The sequence below is a fragment of the Carlito syrichta genome, unplaced genomic scaffold (genome assembly GCF_000164805.1).
Source record: "Carlito syrichta isolate Samal-C Ts95f unplaced genomic scaffold, Tarsius_syrichta-2.0.1 Scaffold303134, whole genome shotgun sequence".
Lineage (NCBI taxonomy): Eukaryota > Metazoa > Chordata > Mammalia > Primates > Tarsiidae > Carlito > Carlito syrichta.
The window spans coordinates 374373-395349 of record NW_007247230.1 but is presented as its reverse complement, the minus strand read 5'-3'; the positions used below and the strand labels follow the sequence as shown (position 1 = coordinate 395349).

At 38.1% G+C, this 20977-nt stretch overlaps 1 protein-coding gene across 2 annotated transcripts in view; it reads right to left on the bottom strand.

The window, feature by feature from the left end:
- Positions 1–20977, bottom strand: part of UVRAG (UV radiation resistance associated) — a 303419-nt gene that overhangs the window by 113849 nt on the left and 168593 nt on the right. For both annotated transcript variants that reach the window (XM_021712220.1, XM_008057822.1), the window contains one exon: positions 17164–17329. In XM_021712220.1, coding sequence (XP_021567895.1) covers positions 17164–17329 — 166 coding nt within the window. The remainder of the gene's footprint in view (positions 1–17163; positions 17330–20977) is intronic.

Genomic DNA, 20977 nt, shown 5'->3' with positions numbered 1-20977 from the left:
CCTTTTCTCTCCAGTCACACCAGCACCTGCTGTTTTTTGACTTATTGATGATAGGCATTCTTACCAGTTAGGTGGTATCTTACTGTAGTTTTGATTTGCATTCCTCTGTTGATTTGTGAGGCTGAGTATTTTCACGAATGTGTTGGTTGCTTGTAGGTCATCCTTTGAGAAGTGTCTGTTCATGTTCTTTGCCCACTTTTTTTTTTTTTTTTTGAGTTGGAGTCTCACTCTGTCGCACAGACTGGAGTGCAGTGGCCGCTCCTGGCCACCACAGCCTCGACCTGCTTGGCTCCAGAGATCCTTCCCCCTCAGCCTTCCAAGTAGCTGGAACTACAGGTGTGCTACCACTCCCGGCTAATTTTTTTGATTTTTATTGTAGAGATGAGGTGTCGCCAAGTTGCACAGGCGGGTCTCCACTGCCCACTTTTTGTTTTTTCCTTTACTTCATTGGAGTGCCTTGTAGATCCAGAATCTGAGATCCTGGATCTCAGATGCTTAACTTGAAAATATTTTTTCCCATTCCGTGGACTGTCTCTTTACTTTCTTGATGGTTTCTTTTGCTATGCAAAAGCTTTTTAGTTTAATGAGGTCCCACTTGTCTAAGCTTTTGTAGCATTTGCTTTTGGGAACTCGGTCATGAATTCATTACCTATTCTGATATCCAGAAGGGTGTTTCTATGTTTTCTTCAAGGATTCTTATAGTATGAGGCTTTACATTTAAGTCCTTGATCCATTTCAAGTTTATTTTTGCATATGGTGATAGGTAGGGATCCATTTTCATTCTTCTGCATATGGCTAGCCAGTTTTCACCGTAGCATTTGTTAAATATGGTCTTCTTTCCCCAGTGATTGCTACTGATGGTTTTGTCAAAGATGAGTTGGTTGAAGGACTGTGTTTTTACTTCCAGAATCTCTGTCTTGTTCCATTGGTCTATGTGCCTATTCCTGTACCAATACCATGCCATCTTGGTTACTGTAGTCTTTTAATACAGTTTAAAGTCTGGAAGTGTGATACCTCCTGCTTTGTTCCTTTTGCTGAATATTGTTTTGGCTACTCATGCTCTTTTTTGTTTCCATATGAATTTCTGTATTGTTGTTTCCAGGTCTGTGAAAAATGTTAGTATTTGATGGAAATTGCATTGAATCTGTAGATTGCCTTGGGTAGCATGGACATCTTAACAGTACTGATTCTTCCAATCCATGAGCATGGGGTGTTTTTCTATTTCTTTGTATCATCCTTGATTTCTTTGAGCAGTGTTTTGTAGTTCTCGTTGTAAAGGTCTTTTACTCCTCTGGTTAGGAGGAAATATCTTGGATGCCAAGATATTTCACTATTTTTGTGGCTACTGTGAATTAGACTGTTTTTTATTTGGTTCTCTGCCTGCTTGCTGTTGGTGTATAGAAATGCAACTGTCTTTTGCACATTCATTTTAACCTGAGGCTTTACCAAAGCCATTTATCAGTGCGAGGAGGTTTTGACAGACTCTCCAGGGTTTTCTAGTTATAGAAGCATATCATCCACAAAGAGGGATAGCTTAACTTCCTCTTTTCTTATCTGAATATTGTTGATTTCCTTCTGTTGCCTGATTGTTCTGGCTAGGACTTCCAACACTATCTGAATAGGAGGGATGAGAGTGGACATCTTTGTCTTGTTCTAGTTCTTAGGGGGAATGCTTCCAGGTTCTGCCCCCTGAGCACACTATTGGCTACAAGTTTATTATAGGTAGCTTTTATTGCTTTGAGGAATGTTCCATCTATGCCTACGTGTCTAAAAGTTTTTATCAAGAAGGGATGCTGCATTTTGTTGAATACTTTTTCTGCATCTAATGAGATAATCGTGTGGTTCTTGGTTTCATATCTGTTAATATGCTGAATTACATTTATGGTCAAACAAATGTCGAACCAGTCCTGCATCCTGGCAACAAGGCCATCTGGTTGTGGTGGATGATACTTGAGATGTGTTGTTGGATCCAATTTGCTAGACTCTTGTGGAGACTTTTTGTGTCTATGTTCATCAGGGAGACAGGCCTGTAATTCTCTTTTCTTACTGAGTATTTGCCAGGTTTGGGTGTATGAGGTTGGTTTCACAAAATGAGTTAGGGAGAATTCCATCCTTCGCGATTGCCTGGGATACTTCCAATAAGATTGGTATCAGCTTCTCTTGTATGCCTTATAGGAATCAGCTGAGAAGCCATCTTGTCCAGGCCTTTTTTTTAGGGGCGTGGGGGGGGGTTATAATTGAGTTGATTTCCTGGATTGTTATTCTTCTGTTTAGGGTTTCAATTTCTTCTTGTTTCAACCTGGGGTTATGTGATGTCAGAAGATCCTCCATTTCCTTTAGATTTTCTAGTGTATCTGCATATAAAAATTCATAGTAATCTCTGGTAGCCTTTTGAATTTCTTCAGGGTCACTTGTGACATCGCCTTTTTTGTTTCTAATTGTGTTTCTTTGAACTCTCTCTCTCTTTTTTAGCCAATCTATCCAGGGATCTATCAATCTTATTTATTCTTTCAAAGAACCAGCTTTTTTGTCTTGTTGATCCTTTCTATGATACTTTTGTCTTCTAGATCCTGCAATTGTGACTTTATCTTAGTAATCTGAATTTTTCTACTGAAATTAGGATTTAGATGAACTTGCTTTTCCAGCTCCCTTAGGTGTGATATTAGGCTGTTTACTTGTGATCTATTTTCTTGGTGTGTGTGTGCAATGGTGTGAATTTTTCTCTCATCGCTACTTTTACAGCATCCCAGAGTTTCTGATGTGTCTTTGTTTTCATTTGTTTCTAGGAATCTTTCTATTTCTGTCCTGATTTCCATATTGACCCAGAAGTCATTCGGCGGCATGTTGTTTTGTGTCCATGTCTTTGTGTGTTTTGGAGGGATCTCGGTGGTAGTGATGATATTTATTTTTATTCCACTGTGATCTAAGAAGATGCATGGTATTATTTCTACCTTTTGAAATTTGTTTTATGCTTGAGTTATGTCCATAATTGATATTTTAAAGTCAGATTATTATAAAAAATTTTGACAAAAACTGGAAAGACACTTAATTTTAATATTATGGAACCAAAGGAAGACAGTTTTCTTCGGAAAAATAGGGTGTTTTTTTCTTAAGTACAAATCCGGTCATAGTATTCTCTCTTGCTTAAAATTATCTAGGGGTCTTTTTATCTCTTTTAAGTAATGCTTTTGATCACTAAAGAAAATAAATGATGTCAGAGAAATGGCAGAGTAGGTAGGTCCAAAGGCTTGTCAGTCCAGAGAAACATAAAGAAAAACAATGAAGAAAAATGGTCAAAATCAACTTTGTTAAAACTCTGGAAAATAGTCGAAGGTTTATCAATTGATTGAATATTAAATTTTTTTTTAAAAAAAGGAAAACCCGAAATCAGGAGGAAAGCTGTGCAGCATTTTTACGTGCCTGGCCCTATCCTCCTGCCCAGCTCAGCATTGGTAATGAAGACAGCAGCCTATATTCCCAGTGTGGAGCCTCATTCTTGCTTCTAAAGAGAGCAGGGCAGATCTTGGTCTTTAAAACAAAACAAAACAGAACAAAACTGTGTCGGTCTGTTCTAACTTGTCTGGGGGCCATCTGAAGAACTAATGTAAGGCGCTTGCCTTTGTTTCTCACCTAGACTGAACTTTTCTGAGCTGAAAAGCAGCTAACATTGTTCAAGTAGTAAGGCAAACAAACAACCCACAGCCACCTGGGGCAAGAGATTACAGCAGAAACAGACAACAGATTGCCTAAAGCCAGGGAGGATAAGTTGGGGGGAGTTTCTTTGAGAAAACAGGGCGTTAAAAAGAGTCCAAGTATACAGGGAATGGAGAAGTCACACTCATGCCTAAAACAGGATGCATGTTCAGAAAAGATCTCAGAAGACCTCTAGGCTCAGTGCAACCAGGAAGTGAAGATTAAGGCTTTCAGTTGAAATTAAAGGACACTAGACAGTAACTTGAAGCAGTACAAAAAAAACCCAAAAAAACAAAAAACCCAGTAACGGCAACTATGTAGGTAAATAAAAGAGACAGTATTATTTATGCACACATCATATATACTGACGTAATTTGTGACAATAACAACATAAAAATGTGCATGGGGGGGGGAACAGGGATGTATAGAACCAAAGTTTTTATATGCTATTGAAACTAAGTTGGTATCAACTCTAACTAGATTGTTACAAATATAAGATATTAATTATAATCCCCACAACAACCATCAAGAAAATATTTTTAGACTATACAGAAAGGGAAATGAGAAGAGAATCAAAATGATGCACTATAAAAAAGAATAAATTAAGATCAAAAGAAAACATCAGTGGAAGAAATGCACAAAAAAGGCAAAAGACATGCCAGAAAACAAATTGCAAAATAGCAGAAGTCCTTTCATACCAGTAAAGTACATTTAGTGTGAGTGAATTAAACATTCTAACCAAAAGGTAGAAATTGGCAGAATGAATAAAAAGGCATGTTCCAACTGTGTGTTTCCTAAGAAAGATTCACTCTGGATTCAAAGATACAAATAGGTTCACAGTGAAAAGACAGGAAAAGTAGTCCATGCAAATAGCAAGAGAGCTGGGGTGGCTATACTAATACCAGACAAAACAGTCTCCAGGTCAAAAATTGCTAAAAGAGGCAAAAAAAAAAAAAAAAGTCATCAAATACTGATAAAGGGGTCAATTCATCAAACAGACATAACAACTAGAAACATGTGCGCCAAACAACAAAGGCTCAAAATACATGAAGCAAATGCCAACCAAATTGAAGGGAGAAACACACAGTTTTATAATAATAGTTGAAGAGTTCAATAACTCACTTTCAATAATAAAATATCTAGGCATAGGATCAATAGGGAGGACTTGACAACACCATAAATCAAACAGACCTAACAGACATAAATAGAGCACTGCTTCTAACAATGGCAGACTACACATTCTTCTTCTTCTTCTTTTTTTTTCTTTTGAGTTGGAATCTCACTCTGTTGCCCAGGCTAGAGTACAGTGGCACACTCACGGTCACCCCAGTGTTGACCTGATGGGCTCTGGTGATCCCTCCGCCTCTGCATTCCAAGTAGCCGGAACTACAGGCGTGCGCTACTACGCCAGGCTAATTTTGTTTTAAAATTTATTGTAGAGACGAGGTCTCACCAAGTTGCCCGGGTTAGTCTTGAACCCGCGGGCTCGGGCAACCCATTCGCCTTGGCCTCCCAAAATGCTAATATTACAGGCTGAGCCACTGAGCCAAGCCTACACATTCTTCTCATGTGCATGAGGAACACTCTCCATGATAGACCATGCCAGGCCACATAACAAGTCTTGATAATATCAAAAATATTAAAATCATAAAACTAATTTCTGTCACATTAGAATACAGGAGAATTCAACAGTGAAAGAATAACTAAAAATAGTGAAAATTAAACGATGCTCTCTTAATCAGTGTTCAAAAAAATCACAAGGGAAATTAGAAAACACTTTGACACAAATGAATAAAAACACAACATTCAAAAATTTATGAGATGTGGAAATTTATAAATGAACACACTGACATTAAAAAGGAAAGATTGCTAGATGGGTACAGTGGCTCATGCTTGTAATCCCAGCGTTTGGGAGGCTAAGATAGGATGATCCCTTGAGCCCAGGAGTTCAAGACCAGCTTGGGTAACACAGCAAGATCCCATCTCTAATATAAAAAAATTTTTTAAAAAAGGAAAACTCTCATTAATCAAAATTTCCATCTTAATAAACTAAATAACAAAACAAAACAAAAGCTAGCAAAATGAAGGAAATAATAAAGAGCAGGGATAAAGAAAATGGAGAATTGAAGAATAGAGAAAAATCAACAAAAACAAGTCAGTTCTTTGAAAAGATCAACGCAATTGACAAATCTTTAGCTAGCCTCGAAAAAGATACAAGTATCTGAAATCAGAAAATAAATTGGAAACCTTACTACAGTCTTACAGAAATGAAAAGAATTTTAAGGAAATAATATAAACAATTGTATGTCAATAAATTAGACAACCTAGATAAAATGGACATACTCCTAGAAAAGCACAAATTATTCTAAACCGACTCAAGAATATACAAAAAAATCTGAGCATATAACAAGTAAACAAATTGAATCAGTGATTTTAATACCTCCCAACAAAGGAAAGTCTAGGACCAGATGGTTCCACTGGTGAATTCAGACAAATATTTAAGGAAGAATTAATAGGAATCCTCAAAGTCTTCCAAAATATAGAAGGAACACTTCCTAACTCATTTTATGAGGCCAGTATTATCCCGATAACAAAACTAGACAAAGGTATTACAAGAAAGAAACTACAGTACAAGATTTTATAAATATAGATGCAAAAACTCTCAACAAAATATCAGTAAGCCGAAAAGGATTCTACACCATGACCAAGTGGAATTCTCCCAGAAATGCGAAGATGGTTTAAAACATGAAAATCAGTCAATGTAATATACCATATGAACAGAGGAAAGGCATATAACCACATGATCATCTTGATTTTTGCAGAAAAAGCATTTGACAAAATCTAACATTCTTTCATCATGAAAACACTCAGAAAACTAATAAAAAGGAACTACCTGAACATGATCAAGAACATTCATGAAAAATTTAAAGTTAACATCATTTTCAATGGTGAAAAATTAAATGCTTTCCCCCTATGCTGAGAAACAAGACAAGGATGACTGGTGAACTACTGAACTACTGCTACCCAACACTGCACGGGAACCAGAACAATTAAACAAGCAAAAAAAAAAAAGCATCCAAATTGGAAAGGAAGACATAATGCTATGCCTATTCACAGGTGACATGATACAATATTCAGAAAAACTGAACAATTGATAAAAAAAATTTAAAAAATAATGCCATTTACAATAGTATTCAAATGATAGAATACACAACAATATATTTAACCAATGAAGTTCAAGACTTGTACATTAAAAACTATAAAACATTGAAGCTTTTGTAGCTCATAAGCACAATGATCGGACTTTCGTGTTCATGTGTGAGATGTGTCTCCCTCAAACCTTGTTATGACATTGGAACATTATCCATCTGATGTGAAAGAAAAACAACTACAAAACACTGCCAAAAGAAATTGAAAAATACCTAAATAAATGAAGACACAACCCACTGGAAGGTGTATTATTAGTAAGATGGTAATACTACTCAAAGTAAACCACAAATTCAATGCAATTCCTGTCAACATTCCAATGACTTTTTTGTTAAACAGAAATTATAAAGCTGATCCTCAAATTTATATGAAATTGTTAGAAGCTCTGAATAGCTAAAACAATACTGAAAAAGATGAACAAAGTCAGAGAACTCATACTTCTCAATTTCAATGGTAATAAGTATTGGTCTATGGAAGACATATAGACCAAAAGACTATAAATGAGAGAGTCCAGAAATCTATGGCCAATTGATTTTCAACAAGGGTGCCAAAGCTATTCAAGGGATAAAGAAGAGTGTCTTCAACAAATAGTGCCAAGAAAATTGGAAATCTGCATTAAAAAAATGAAAGTGGACCCCTACCTCATACCACATACAAATATTAATTCAAAATGGACTAACGAATTATATCAGTTAAAACTATAACAAGAAAACAAAGGAATAAATCATCATGATCTTAGAACTGACAACAAAGTCTAGATATGACACCAAAAGCATCAGAAACAACAACAACAAAAAGACTTGGGCTTCATCAAAATTTAAATTTTGTATGCATCAAAGAATACTATGAAGAGAGTGACACAAGTGTTTTAATCACGTCCTCTTCACTGCATTGATAAGGGAGAGATTCCTGCCTTGATGGTTGAACACTCAACATCTAACACCAGACAGATAAGTTTAAGGGCAGTTTATTAGTTATATATCTCATAGCCCTAGGGAGGAGGACACCACATACCATGTATGGGGAATGCACCTGAGAAGAGAGTGAATAACCAGGGTGCTATGGCCTTTAGCCCCCAAAATTCATGTTGGAAACTTAATCTCCAATGCAACAGTGTTAGGAGGTGGGGCCTTGTGAGAGGTGTTTAGGTCAAAAAGGATCTGCTCTCATAAATGGTTTATGTTGCTATAAAAGGGCTTGACAGAGAGAATTTAGTTCCTTTACACCTCTTCTCTCATTTCTACCACGTCAGGACAAAGTATTCCTCCCCTTTGGCAGACACAACCACAGAGCAACACCTTTTTTCTTTGTTTATCTAATTTTGAGTCAGAGTCTCACCCAGGTCAGAGTGCAGTGGCACACTCACAGCTACTGTAGCCTCGACCTGCTGGGCTCAGGTGAGCCTCCCACCTCAGCCTTCCATGTAACTGGAACTACAGGCATGCACCACCACACCAGGCTAGTTTTTTTATTTATTATAGAGACAAGATCTCACCAAGTTGCCCAGGCTGGTTTCGAACCCCTGGGCTCAGGCAATTCTCATGCCTTTGCTTCCCAAAGTGTAGGGATTACAGGAGGGAGCCATCACTCCTGGCTACAGAGCGACATATTAGAAGCAGAGAGAGCTGCCCTCACCAGACAACAAGCCCACCAGGACCTTGATCTTAGGCTTCTCAACCTCCAGAACTATGAGAGACAAATTTCTATTGTTTATAAGTTGCGCAGTCTGTGGTATATTGTTCTAGCAGCACAAATGGACTAGGACAGAATTGGTACCAGAGAAGAAGAATATTGCTATAAAATATATATATCTAAAATAGTGTAAGTGGCTTTGGAACTGAATAAAGTGTAGAGGCTGGAAAAGTTTTGTAGTGCATGCTAGAAAAAGCCTATAGTGTTATGCATGGAGCATTATGGGTGATTCTGCTAAGGGCTCAGAAGAAGAAAAGAGCTATAGGGAAATCCTCATTCTTCCTAGAGATTACTTAAGTGGTCATGAACAGAAGGTTGGTAAAAATGTGGACAGCAAGCTGAAAGCAGTGGTTCACACTTGGTAATCCCAGCTCTTTGGGAAGCTGAGGCAGGAGGGCTGTCTGAGATCAGAAGTTCAAAAACAGTCAGGGCAACATAGTAAGATTCCATCTCTACAACAAATAAAAAAATTAGCCAGGCATGGTGGAATGCGCCTGTAGTCCCAGCTACTCAGGAAGCTGAGACAGGAGGACTGCTTGAGTCCAGGAGCTGGAGGCTGCAGTGGGTTATGATCACAACACTGCCCTCCAGCCTGTGCGACAGAGCAAGACAGAGCAAATCTCTAGGAAAAACAAATATGGACAGTGAAGACTATTCTGATGAAGCCTCAGATTAAAGAAAGGTAACAAGGTATTGAAAATGGAAGGAGAAGGTCATCCGTGTTATACAGTGGCAAAGAACTTGGCTGAATTGTGTCTATGTTCTAGAAACTTATAGAAGGCACAACTTACAACCAATGAACTAAAATATTTGGTAGAACTCTCTCTAAGCAGAAAAGTGTTGAGGATGTTGCATGGCTTCTCAATTGCTTATCATAAAATGTGAGAGGAGAGAAACAAAGATAGAATTTATGATTAAAAGGGAAGCAGAACTTTAAAATTTTGAAAAATCCCAGCCTTGCCAGGTCATAAAGAAAGAAAAAGCATGTTGGGTTGTGTCCAAGCTACTGTTTGATAAAGAGATCAGTATGGCTGATGTTACCATCAAGATAATGGGAGAACAACCATAAAGGCATTCTAGAGATCTTCAAGGCTGCCATTCCTATCACAGAACCAAAGTACCCAGGTCTTGAGAGCAGAATGGTTTCAAATGACAGGACTAGTATGCCTGTGAGACCTCAATGCTCATTGCCCAGAGCCACCTAAAGGCTCTGCTCCTGGGATTCCAGTACAGTGCTCCTTGGCCATCCCAGCTATGGCTCAAGTGGGCCCCAGTGTGGCTCAGGCCACCACTCTAGAGGGCACAAGAAATACTTCTTGACAGCATCGATGAGGTGTTAACTCTGCAGGAACACAGAGTGCACAAGCTGTAGAGACATGGCTTTCTCCACCTAGAAGTCAAAGGATACCTCAGGGTCCAGGCAGAGAGCTGTCATAGTAACGGGGACACTGAAGACAGTCCCCAATAGGGCAACGCCCAGCAGACCTTTGAGGTCAAGACCACTGTAGACAGCCCCCACTAGTGCAACGCCTGGTGGAGTCATTGCTGAGACCCTGGGAATTCGGAACTAGAGAGGCACTAGCATGCCAGCTTGGGAGAGCCACAGGCATGAGACTTCAACCCTTGAGAACTGTCACATGGGCTATGCCCAGCAAAGTTGTGGGGATGGGGTCACCTGGAGCCTTCAGGGTCCAATCCCTGTCTCAGTGGGCCTGGACAGCAGAACATGGAGTCAAACATTTAGTTTGCATTATTAGGTTCTGGCCTTCCTTGGGTTCTGCTCCTTTCTTCTTGCCTCTTTCTGCCTTTTGGAATAGAAATGTCTATCTTATCCCTGCCCCACCACTGTATTTTGGAAGCAAATAACTTGTTTAATTTCATAGGCTCACAGCTATAGGGAAATTAGCCTCAGGATGAATTGTGCCTTGAGTCTCACCCATACCTGATCTAAATGAGACTCTGGACTTTAGACTTTTGAGTTGGTGCTGGAATGAGTTAAGACTTTTGAAGGTTATTGGGGTGGAAGGACATCTGCATTTGGAGCAATATGAATTTAGGAAGCCAGGGTCAGAAAGTTAGGGTCTGAATATGTATCCCTAAAATTCATGTGTTAGAAACTTAATCCCCGATACAACGGTATTAAGAAGTGAGGCTTTTTGAAAGGTATGTAGTTCATAAGGGACGTCCCCTCATTAATGACTAATATCATTGTATAAGGGCTTGACAGATGCTGTTTGATCTCTTTACATTGCCTTCCATTTTTTCTGCCATGAGGACATAGCATTCCTCCGCTCTGAGGGAAGCAGTAATATGACAGTGTCATAAAAGCAGAGAGCTATTGTCACTGGACACCACACTGGCCAATGCCTTGATCTTCCTAGCCTCCAGAACCATGAAAAATAAGTTCTTCAAATCATTCTGTGAAAAAGATACCTGCACACGCATGTTTACTGCAGCATTGTTCACAATAGCAAGAACATGGAACCAACTGTGCGGCCCATCAAAAGAGGACTGGATAAAAATAATGTGGTATATAAACACTATGGAATATTACAGAGCCATAAAGAAGGACAAAATCATGAACTTCACAGCAACCTGGATGGACTTAGAGTCTATAATACTAAGCGATCTATCACAGAAACAAAGAACTGAGTATCACATGTTCTCACTCATAAGTGGACCTTGAACAATTATCGTAATACTGTAAGACAAAGATTGGCAGTAGCGAGAAACTGCTGGGGGGGGGGCATGCGGGATTGAGAATTGGCATAGTGGGAATCTGCCAGGGGAGTGGAGGGCACACCTCATCAACAAGGGTACCTGCATAACGAACATTTGTATACCTAACCCTGAATTGTACCCCTCATCTTTAAAATAAAAAAATTAAAGGTTAAAAAAAATAAAGGTCTATTATTTATAAGTTATCCAATTGATGGTATTGTGTTATATCAGCACAAGTGGACTAAGATACAGGGGCTTTGAGAGACAGTCTTTACAAGTATCAAAAGGCAGAGATGACTCTTGATTCCAGCCAGAGGATATGATTGGTGTGTGTCAGTGATTTCCTGGGTGGCTGAGAACTGAAATGGAGGGCCACTGGAAGCCCTCCTGCTTTAACTAGTTGTCAAGCTCCACATATTATCAACCTTAAGTTTTGGCCTTAACCATCCACAGAATAGTAGAAAATATTTGCAAATCATATATCTGGTAAAGATCTAGTATTGAGCATACATAAAGAAATCTTACAACAACCAAAAAAGACAAGTAATCCAACTAAAAAATGTACAAAAAACTTGAATAGGCATTTCTCCAAAGAAGATACATAAATGACCAGCAAGCACACAAAAAGATGTCAACATAATAAATTATTAAGGAAATACATGCCAGGCATGGTGGCTCATGCCTGTAATCCCAGCTCTTTGGGAGGTTGAGGAAGGAGGATCGCTTGAGCCCAGGAGTTCAAGACTAGCCTGGACAACATAGCAAGATCTCACCTCTACAAAAAATAAAAAAATTAGCCAGGCATGGTGGCATACACCTGCAGTCCTGGCAATTCAGGAGGCTGAGGTGGAAGGATTAACTGAGCCCAGGAGGTAGAAGGCTACAGTGAGCCGTGATTGTGTTACTGTACTCCAGCCTAGGCAACAGAGTGAGAACCTATCTATTTAAAAAAAAAAAAGAAGGAAGAAATACAAATCAAAACCACAATGGGAATGTAAAATGGTACCTGTTCCTATGGAAAACAGTTTGGTGGTTCTTCAACAAATTAAACAAAGAATTACCACATGACTCAGTAATTTCATTAGTAGGTATATACCCAAAAGAACCGAAAATGGTTACTCAAACAAACACCTATACATGAATGTTCATAGCAATTCACAGTAGCCAAAAGGTAGAAACAACACAAATGTCCAGCAAGAGATGAATGGATGGAGTACTGACCATGCTACAACACAGTCAGCATTATGTTAACCGAAAGAAGTAAGAAATGAAAAGAAATCACACATTGTCTCATTCCATTTATATGAAATATTCAAAATCGGAAAATCCATAGAGACAGAAAGCAGACTTGTGCTTTCTAGGAGGGGCTGAGGGAAGGTGGGGATTAGGGAGTGACTGCTTAATGGTAAAGGGTTTTCCTTTGGGGTGATGAAAACGTTTTAGAGTTCCATAGAGGTTTTGGTTGCTTAATACTGCAAATGTACTAAATACCACTAAGGTGACACTTTTAAATCCTTAGTATTATAGTATGTAAAATTCACCTCAACTTTTAAAAAATAAGAGCAAAGAACACAAACCTATGTCCCCTTTTGCCAAACACATGTATTCAGGCTCTTGAAAAGTTTTTGAAATGGAAAATAACACTTGGGTTCTAAACTAATCACAGGCTTGGGAAAGGCACTGATTGAAACTATACAGGTGTTGACTATCCTCACTCCCAGCTGAGAGCCACTGAGGTATAGTACTAAATTCTTCAGTTGGTACCTGCCTTTCCTGACTTTTCTGTTTCTAAAACCTACTTTACCTCCACACGCCGTGATGCTGAATTGCTTGCAACTTCCTAAATAACCTGGAGGATATTTCTTCATGGCATGAACAGAACATTCTCTCAATCTAGAACATGGGTTCTCCACCCTGACCACACTTTAGGAGCTTTTAAAAAATACCTAATATGACTGGGTCCCATTAACTGAATCAGAAACTTTGGGGGAGAGGCTAAGAATCTTGGGGTCAGGAGCTCAATTTTTAAAAGTCTCAGATGGCTCTAATGTGCAGCCAGGGTTGGGAATAACTCACGTAGAAGATTTTATATTCACTTACCTTGGTCCTAGTGTAGTGTTTTTTAAAACTCCTGTTATTCATGTATTAGTTTTGAAAAGTTGCATTTTTCTAGGAATAGTCATTTCACTTAAATTTCAAATTTATTAGTTGTTCATAAGATCTTCCTATCCTGCCAGGCGCAGTGGCTTACGCCTGTAATCCCAGCAATTTGGGAGGCAGAGGTGAGAGAATTGCCTGAGCCCAGGGGTTAGAGATCAGCCTGAGCAATATGGTGAGACCTCATTTCTACAATAAATCAAAAAATCAGCCAGGCATGGTAGCACATGCCTGTGGTTCCAGTTACTTGGAAGGGCTGAGGTAGAAGGATCACCTGAGCCCAGCAGGTCGAGGCTGCGGTGGCAGAGAGTATGCCACTGCACTCCAGTCTGGGCAACAGAGTGAGACTCCAACTCAAAAAAAAAAAAAAATCTTCTTATCCTTTATTGTCTGTATTATGTGTTGTGACATCTTTTTTTAATTTCTTTTGTTCCTTGTACTATTTATTTTGCCATGTCTCTTCTGTTTCTAAATTATCCTGCTAAGAGTTTATCAACTTTCCGGTTGTTTCAAGGACCTTGATAGTTTTTTCCATTGTACATGTGTCCACTTAATTTCCACTCTTATCTTTGTAATTTCCCTCCTTTTACTTTTCTAAGCTTCACTAAGAGCTCTTGAGAGTCTTCAGATGGAGCCTTCAATGATTTACATCTTATTTTTTCTGATATATGCACTTAGGGGTATAAATTTCTCTCTTGCAGATTTAGCTGTACTTTGCAAGCTTTGATATGCTATATTCTCATTATCACTCAATTGAAAATAGTTTCAAACTTCCCGTATGGTTTCTTCTTCTTTTTATTTTTTTGAGATAGCATCTTGTGATGTTGCTCAGACTGGAATGCAGTGGCTATTCATAGGGACATTAATAGCATACTGCAGTCTCAAACTCCTGGCCTCAAATGATCCTTTTGCTTCAACCTCCAGAATAGCTGGGAATACAGGAGCTAGTGTGCTGGGAAATGGCTTTTTGTTTTGTTTACCGATAGGTTATACAGAAATGTATTGTTTATTATCCACACATTTTGGGATTTTATTATTGATTTCTAATTAATTCCACTGTGGTCAATGAACATATTTTTATTATTTCAAACTTTTGAAACATGGAGGCTACAATAAGCAATTTTGGTTAATGCTCCATGTGTACCAGAAAGAATGATTATCCTGAAGTCGTTAGGTACGATGTTCTTTATACTTACCTAGGTTGAGTGTATTAATTATATTTTTCAGGTCTTCTAAATACTGATTCTTCTGTACTTGTTCTAACAGCTAATGAAAGAAAATGTAAAGTCCTCTGCTATCGCATTTCCTTGTAGTATTGTGAATTTTTGTCTATATGTTTGTAGGAATATAATATATATACATAAAGATTTAGAAATGACTATATTATCATAAAATGTTTCACTATTTATATTGTCTTAAATTTTACTTTGATATTAGCACAGTTACATTAACTGTCAGTTGGATAAAATTTGCATAATGTATCTTTATTCACTCTTTTACTTTCAACATTTTTGTGTCCTTAAATTTGAGGTGTCTCTTGAAAGCAGAATGAGTTTAGATTTTTATTCAGTCTGGCAATCTTTAAAAAAATATTAATACCATATACATTTAATGTAATTACAGGAGAAATCTGGGCTCATATCTACAAACTTACTAATTATTTGCTGTTTGTCCTGCTTAATGTTCACTTTCGTTTACCTTATTTTGGATAAATCAAGTATCTTCTTATTTTTTCCCATTTATCACCTCTATTAATTTTTTCTTTGTACAAAACAACTATTTTAGTGGTTATGAGATTACAACATACATCCTTGAATTATTAGCATTGGATATAAATTATTACCACAGAATATAAATTATTACCTTTACTATTTTCTAGACAATATTAGGATCTTAGGGCATATTATCACCATTTGACTCTTCCCACTTTTTATGTTAGAATGACACATTGTAATCTTAAATATATTTTATAAATCTTTATCTTTTAATAAGACATTAATTTTTTTTATAGTCAAGGTGAACCTAGATATACATACTTATCATTTCTGTGGTTCTTTGCTCCTTTCTGCATTTCCCTGAAATCTGTGTGAGATCATTTTTATTTCGCCTTTAGTATTTCCTTTAAGTGCAGGTCTGCTGGGATGAATTTTCTCAGGTTTGATATTCTGAAATATCTTTACTTTGCCCTTACTTTTGAAGGATATTTTCAATGGGTATAAAATTCTAAGTTGACAGGTTTTTTTCTCCCCAGTGTTTAAAAATATCATGGCATCACTTTCTGGCTTCCATTGTTATTCTATTGAAATCTAAGCTTTCAGTCTTACTATAAATCTTTTCAGGTTATCATGTCTTTTTTCTCTAGCTGCTTTTAATATTTTCACTTCATCTTTGATTTTCAGCTGTTTAATTTTCCCAGATATGTTTTCTTTTTTTGTTTGTTTTTAAGTTGGAGTCTCACTGTCACCCAGACTGAAGTGCAGTGGCTGCTCCTGGCCACCGCAGCCTCGACCTGCTGGGCTCCAGCGATCCTTCCGCCTCAACCTTCCAAGTAGCTGGAACTACAGGAGTGCTCTACCACACCCGGCTAATTTTTTATTTATTGTAGAGATGAGGTCTCGCCAAGTTGCCCAGGAGGGTCTCAAAGCCGCAGGCTCAGGCAATTCACTCACCTCAGTCTCCCAAAGCATGGGATTACAGGCTGAGCCACCAAGCCCGACTCAGATATGTTTTCTTTGTAGTTGTTCTGTTTCCTATTTTGTGATTCTTAAATTTATAACTTCATGTTTTTTGTTAAATTTGAAAATTTTTGCTGAGTGTAATGGCTCACTCCTGTAATCTCAGCATTTTGGGAGGACAAGATGGGATTGCTTGAGGTCACAAGTTGATGATCAGTCTGAACAATATAGTGAGATCCTGTGTCTACCAAAAACAAAACAAAACCCAGGTATGGTGATGTGCACCTTTACTCCTAGCTACTCAGAAGGTTGAGGCCAAAGGATTCGTAAAATCAGGAGTTTAAGGCTGCAGTGACACATGATCACACCATACACGCCAGCATAGACGACAGAACAAGAACCTGTCTATAAATAAATAAATAATGGAAAATTCTCAGTCATTATCTCTTAAAATATTGTGTTTACCCTATGATCTTTCCACCCTCTCTGTGAATGTAATTATAGGTATATTACACATTTGTTATTGTATCCTATGTATATCTAGTTCTTTTCTTTATATTCCATTACCTTCAGTTCTTTGTACTTTGATCAGAATATTTTCTACTGACTCATCTTCCACTTCACTAATCCACTTTTCAGTTATGTTCCAATCTGCTGTCAAACCTTTATCCTTCTCCTTGTTGACCCTCTAACAAATCTTTTAACATTTTATTTGTGAGTAGCAGGTAAGAAGTACTATGTGAATATTTGCAGAAGATATGACACTTGTCCTCACAGAAATAAAAGGAGAGTAAATTATGCCTAAATAAGTCAATTCTGCTATTAGTAGCAATTTGGGGGAGTATAGACATTGAAGCATTAAAATCTAAATGAATAACTACATTTGCTTTAAAAGAAATGGAGCACTGTACAAATGTTGCATAAGAGTTGCCACATCTGAGGTCACATTTTGTATTTTTAATATACCTAATGTTGTATACTAGCTTGAAGTTAAAAACATTAAAAAAAAGGCACTTACTCTCTCTCCTTTTCAGTCAGCTTGTCATTGATATTATCTTTGATAGTTGATCTAGACCCCTTATGGATTATAGGATATCTGAGGGGCACTTGTAGGAAAAAGGAAATCATGGAGACCAAATGTGCAGTGTAACCAAGGGCAACAGCAATGCTTCCATCATCTTTTGCTGTAAATTCAAAAGCAGAGGGGGAAAGAAAAACAACTATTTACCTTTTAAATGTAGCCATGAGATAATAACAAATCATTTTCACAGTTCTTATAAAATATGTGGCAAATAAAATATTAATCACAATCACTTATCTGAATATGAATTCTATATAAATCTAAACAGACAAGACTTGAAATTTCATCTACTAACTATATCTAAAACTATTTCTCAATAATTAACATGAGATGATCATCTGATAAATACCTTGAACAAGACATTCTTAGTGTGCCCAAATAGCCATTATTTTTTTCTCAGTTTTTTTTTTTTTTCTGAGTGGGAGTCTCACTCTGTCACCCAGGCAGGAGTGCAGTGGCACGCTGACGGCCATCCCAGTGTTGACCTGCTGGACTCAGGTGATCCTTCCGCCTCAGTCTTCCAGGTAGCTGGAACTACAGGCACGCACTACCATGCCCAGCTAATTTTTTGATTTATCGTAGAGATGAGGTCTCACCAAGCTGCTCAGACTGTTTTTGAACCTGTGGCCTCAGGCAGTCCCCTCACCTTGGCCTCCCAAAGTGCTGGGATTACAGGCTTCAGCCACTGCACCTGGCCTTTCCCAGCATTTTAAAAGAGGGAATTAATAGTTGAGTCTATCATATGATGTGAAAGTTAGTTACAGATCCTTAACTATAACATACTATACATTTTATTCATCAATAACTTTCTAGGCAATATAGATAGTTGCACTATTGTACAACATTACTAATTCTAAAGTGAAGTGAAATAGCATAATACATACTTATGGGGTATGCTCTTGATATTGGTAAAGACAGAGTTGCATAAATAAGTCTATGAAGTTTGAGATGGGATAAGGGGACAATGTTTAAAACAGTAAAAGCTAAGGGTCAAATACCACACTGTTCATGTACCATCCTATTTATGCAATTTAGGTGGAAGCAACTCCTGGGAGAAAAAAAAAAACAACATAAAATGCATGCATCTTATAATCAAACACAAACATCTAGCTCTTAAAAACCCACAGATAACTATATTTTGAACACATCCAGATTTCTACCACCACCTATCAAGGGATAAATGATTCAGATACTGAGAACTGAGAGTACTACAACAGAAAGTTTTAAACTCCCCCAGGAGGAAGGAAAAAGGATCCGCTTGGTATATGTATTCCTAAAATGCTTTAAAAAGTGCACCAGTGCATGTGTGCACACACACTGAAATAGTTAACGCATAGTCTAGAACACCCCACCTGGCCAGAGAAGGGCTGAGATGATCACCGTGACCATGGCTTCACTAGTTCCTGACTTCTGAGGGTGCCTCAAACCTCAATTATTAAGAAAACCTTTCACATTCTTCTTTTGTATTTATACTCAATTATCTACGTACTGCCTCCTTGCAGCAGGAATGCCACTGTAGACATCCATTCCTCAGTGAATTCGCTATCACTGACTACCATAGCAGTTATTGACTTCTCCTTGATCACCCTATAAAAATAGATCATTTTTACAAGTACATATTTTTCTTCATCCCAGAATTGTCTAGAGTACTTTAGATATGACAGTCATTCATCCATTAACAAACACGAAATGCAGTACCTTACTTATGGTTTTTCATTTATTTTACAGATAAAGAAACTAAGGCTCAAAGAGATTAAGGAACCTGTCCAAAGTAAAACACCTCGTCACCAGTTAGGCTTGACACCAAATCCTCCATCCTTAACTATTCTACCATACTGTCTCAGAGCTTTTAGAAAGTCCTAAAACTTTTTTAAAAATTAATATAAAAAAATGTTGAGACAGAGTCTCATTCTGCTGCTCAAGCTGGAGTGCAATGGCCTGCCTGACCATAGTTCACTTCAGTCTCAAACCTCTAGGCTTAAGAGATCCTCCTGCCTCAGCCTCCCAAGGATCTAGGACTACAGGCATGCCACTATGCCCAACAATTTTTTGTTTTGTTTTTTTTGTAGACATGGGGTCTCACTATGTTGCCCAGGCTGGTCTTGAACTTATGGTGTCAAGTGATCCTCCTGCCTTGGCCTCCCAAAGTGCTGAGATTGTGAGTGTGAACCACTGAGCCTGACTAATGACTTGTCCTAAGAATTTCTCTTTTTAAAGAGACAGGGTCTTGCTGTGCTGCCCAGGCTAGCCTCAAACTCCTGGACTCAAGCAATCTTCATGTCTCAGTCTCCTGGGTAGCTGGAACTACAGGTATGCATCACTGTACCCAGTGTATACCAATTTTTAAACTTAGGACCATGAATGTACCAAGCACATGATACACATATATCACCTTAGCTTCTTCAGTTTTCTAGTAAGGACAAAGAATACATAAAAAGTCTATGAGTGACCAATGACTTGCACAGCTCTTGACAGAAAATAGCTTCTCAATTAATATTTGCTATTCTCTCAAAACAAACTCATAAAAAAAAAAAATCGGCTGGGTATGTTGGCTCATGTCTATAATCCCAGCACTTTGGGAGGCCGATGTGAGAGGACTGCCTGAGCCCATGGGTTCGAGACCAGCCTGGGCAACTTGGTGAGACCTCATCTCTAAAATAAATCAAAAAATAGCTGGGCATGGTGGCACATGCTGGTAGCGCTACTTGGAAAGCTGAGGCGGAAGGATCACCTGAGCCCAGCAGGTTGAGGCTGCAGTGGCCGTGAGCATGCCACTGCACTCCAGCCTGGGTGAGAGAGTGAGAGTCTCCAAATTAAAAAAAAAAAAAAAAATCAAGCAGCATCCATTTGAACTGCCTACTGAGTCATGCCCTAACTAACTAGAAACGTAATTCTTTTTAGAGACCATGTCCTCTTGCTCTACTTCCATCCAAGAACCTTGAGTACTATTACAACACTTCTGTTGAAACCTGTACTTCATACTATTTTAGAGGGACTAAAAGTACTTTTCATTAGAAACTCATTACCACATAATATTAGAGGTAGGAGAAACCTCAGAAATCACTGAATCTGATGCTGTCAACTTGCAGATAAGAAAAATGAGAATCACATGGTATAAGTGGCTTGCTCAAAGTTATGTAGGTAAAAAAACCTGGAGCATGAAATAAGCAGGAGAATTCTATCCATACTCCAGTTCCCAAAATATCCATGTGTGGCATCACAGCTGAGACTGTGAGTTCTCTCACAGGTCACTGAATGCGACCTCTTGCTTTCTGTAAAGATTAGGACTTATCAAATTTAACTCTTTGCACTCAGATGTCTTCTCTAAAGAGGCATCGTAAATCTAGCAAACACTTGGATGTTCCCTCTCAGGGCACATAAAGAAGTTGCTGGTGATTATACAGGACAAACTTATACCAGCACAGATTTTTTAAAAATGTATGTTCCCTTGAAGTTTTCCATTCAAAAACAATGAAAAACCTATGTCCCATTTGAAATTTGTCAAGCTTCTTCTGATTGATCAGCTGAGAGGCAGTTTTAAGGAATCACAAGTGCATCCTTCCATTTCATCTTTGAACAACAGACTGGACAATAAATTATGTTTTATTAATGTGGAAGGAAGAAAACAAGACTGTATTGGCTGCTTGAATAGAAAACACCAGGTGGAAGATGTCAAACAAATTACTATTGCACAACCTCTATCAATGAACCTGCAATGCATGTCACTGACTGCTTCACACATTACCACACA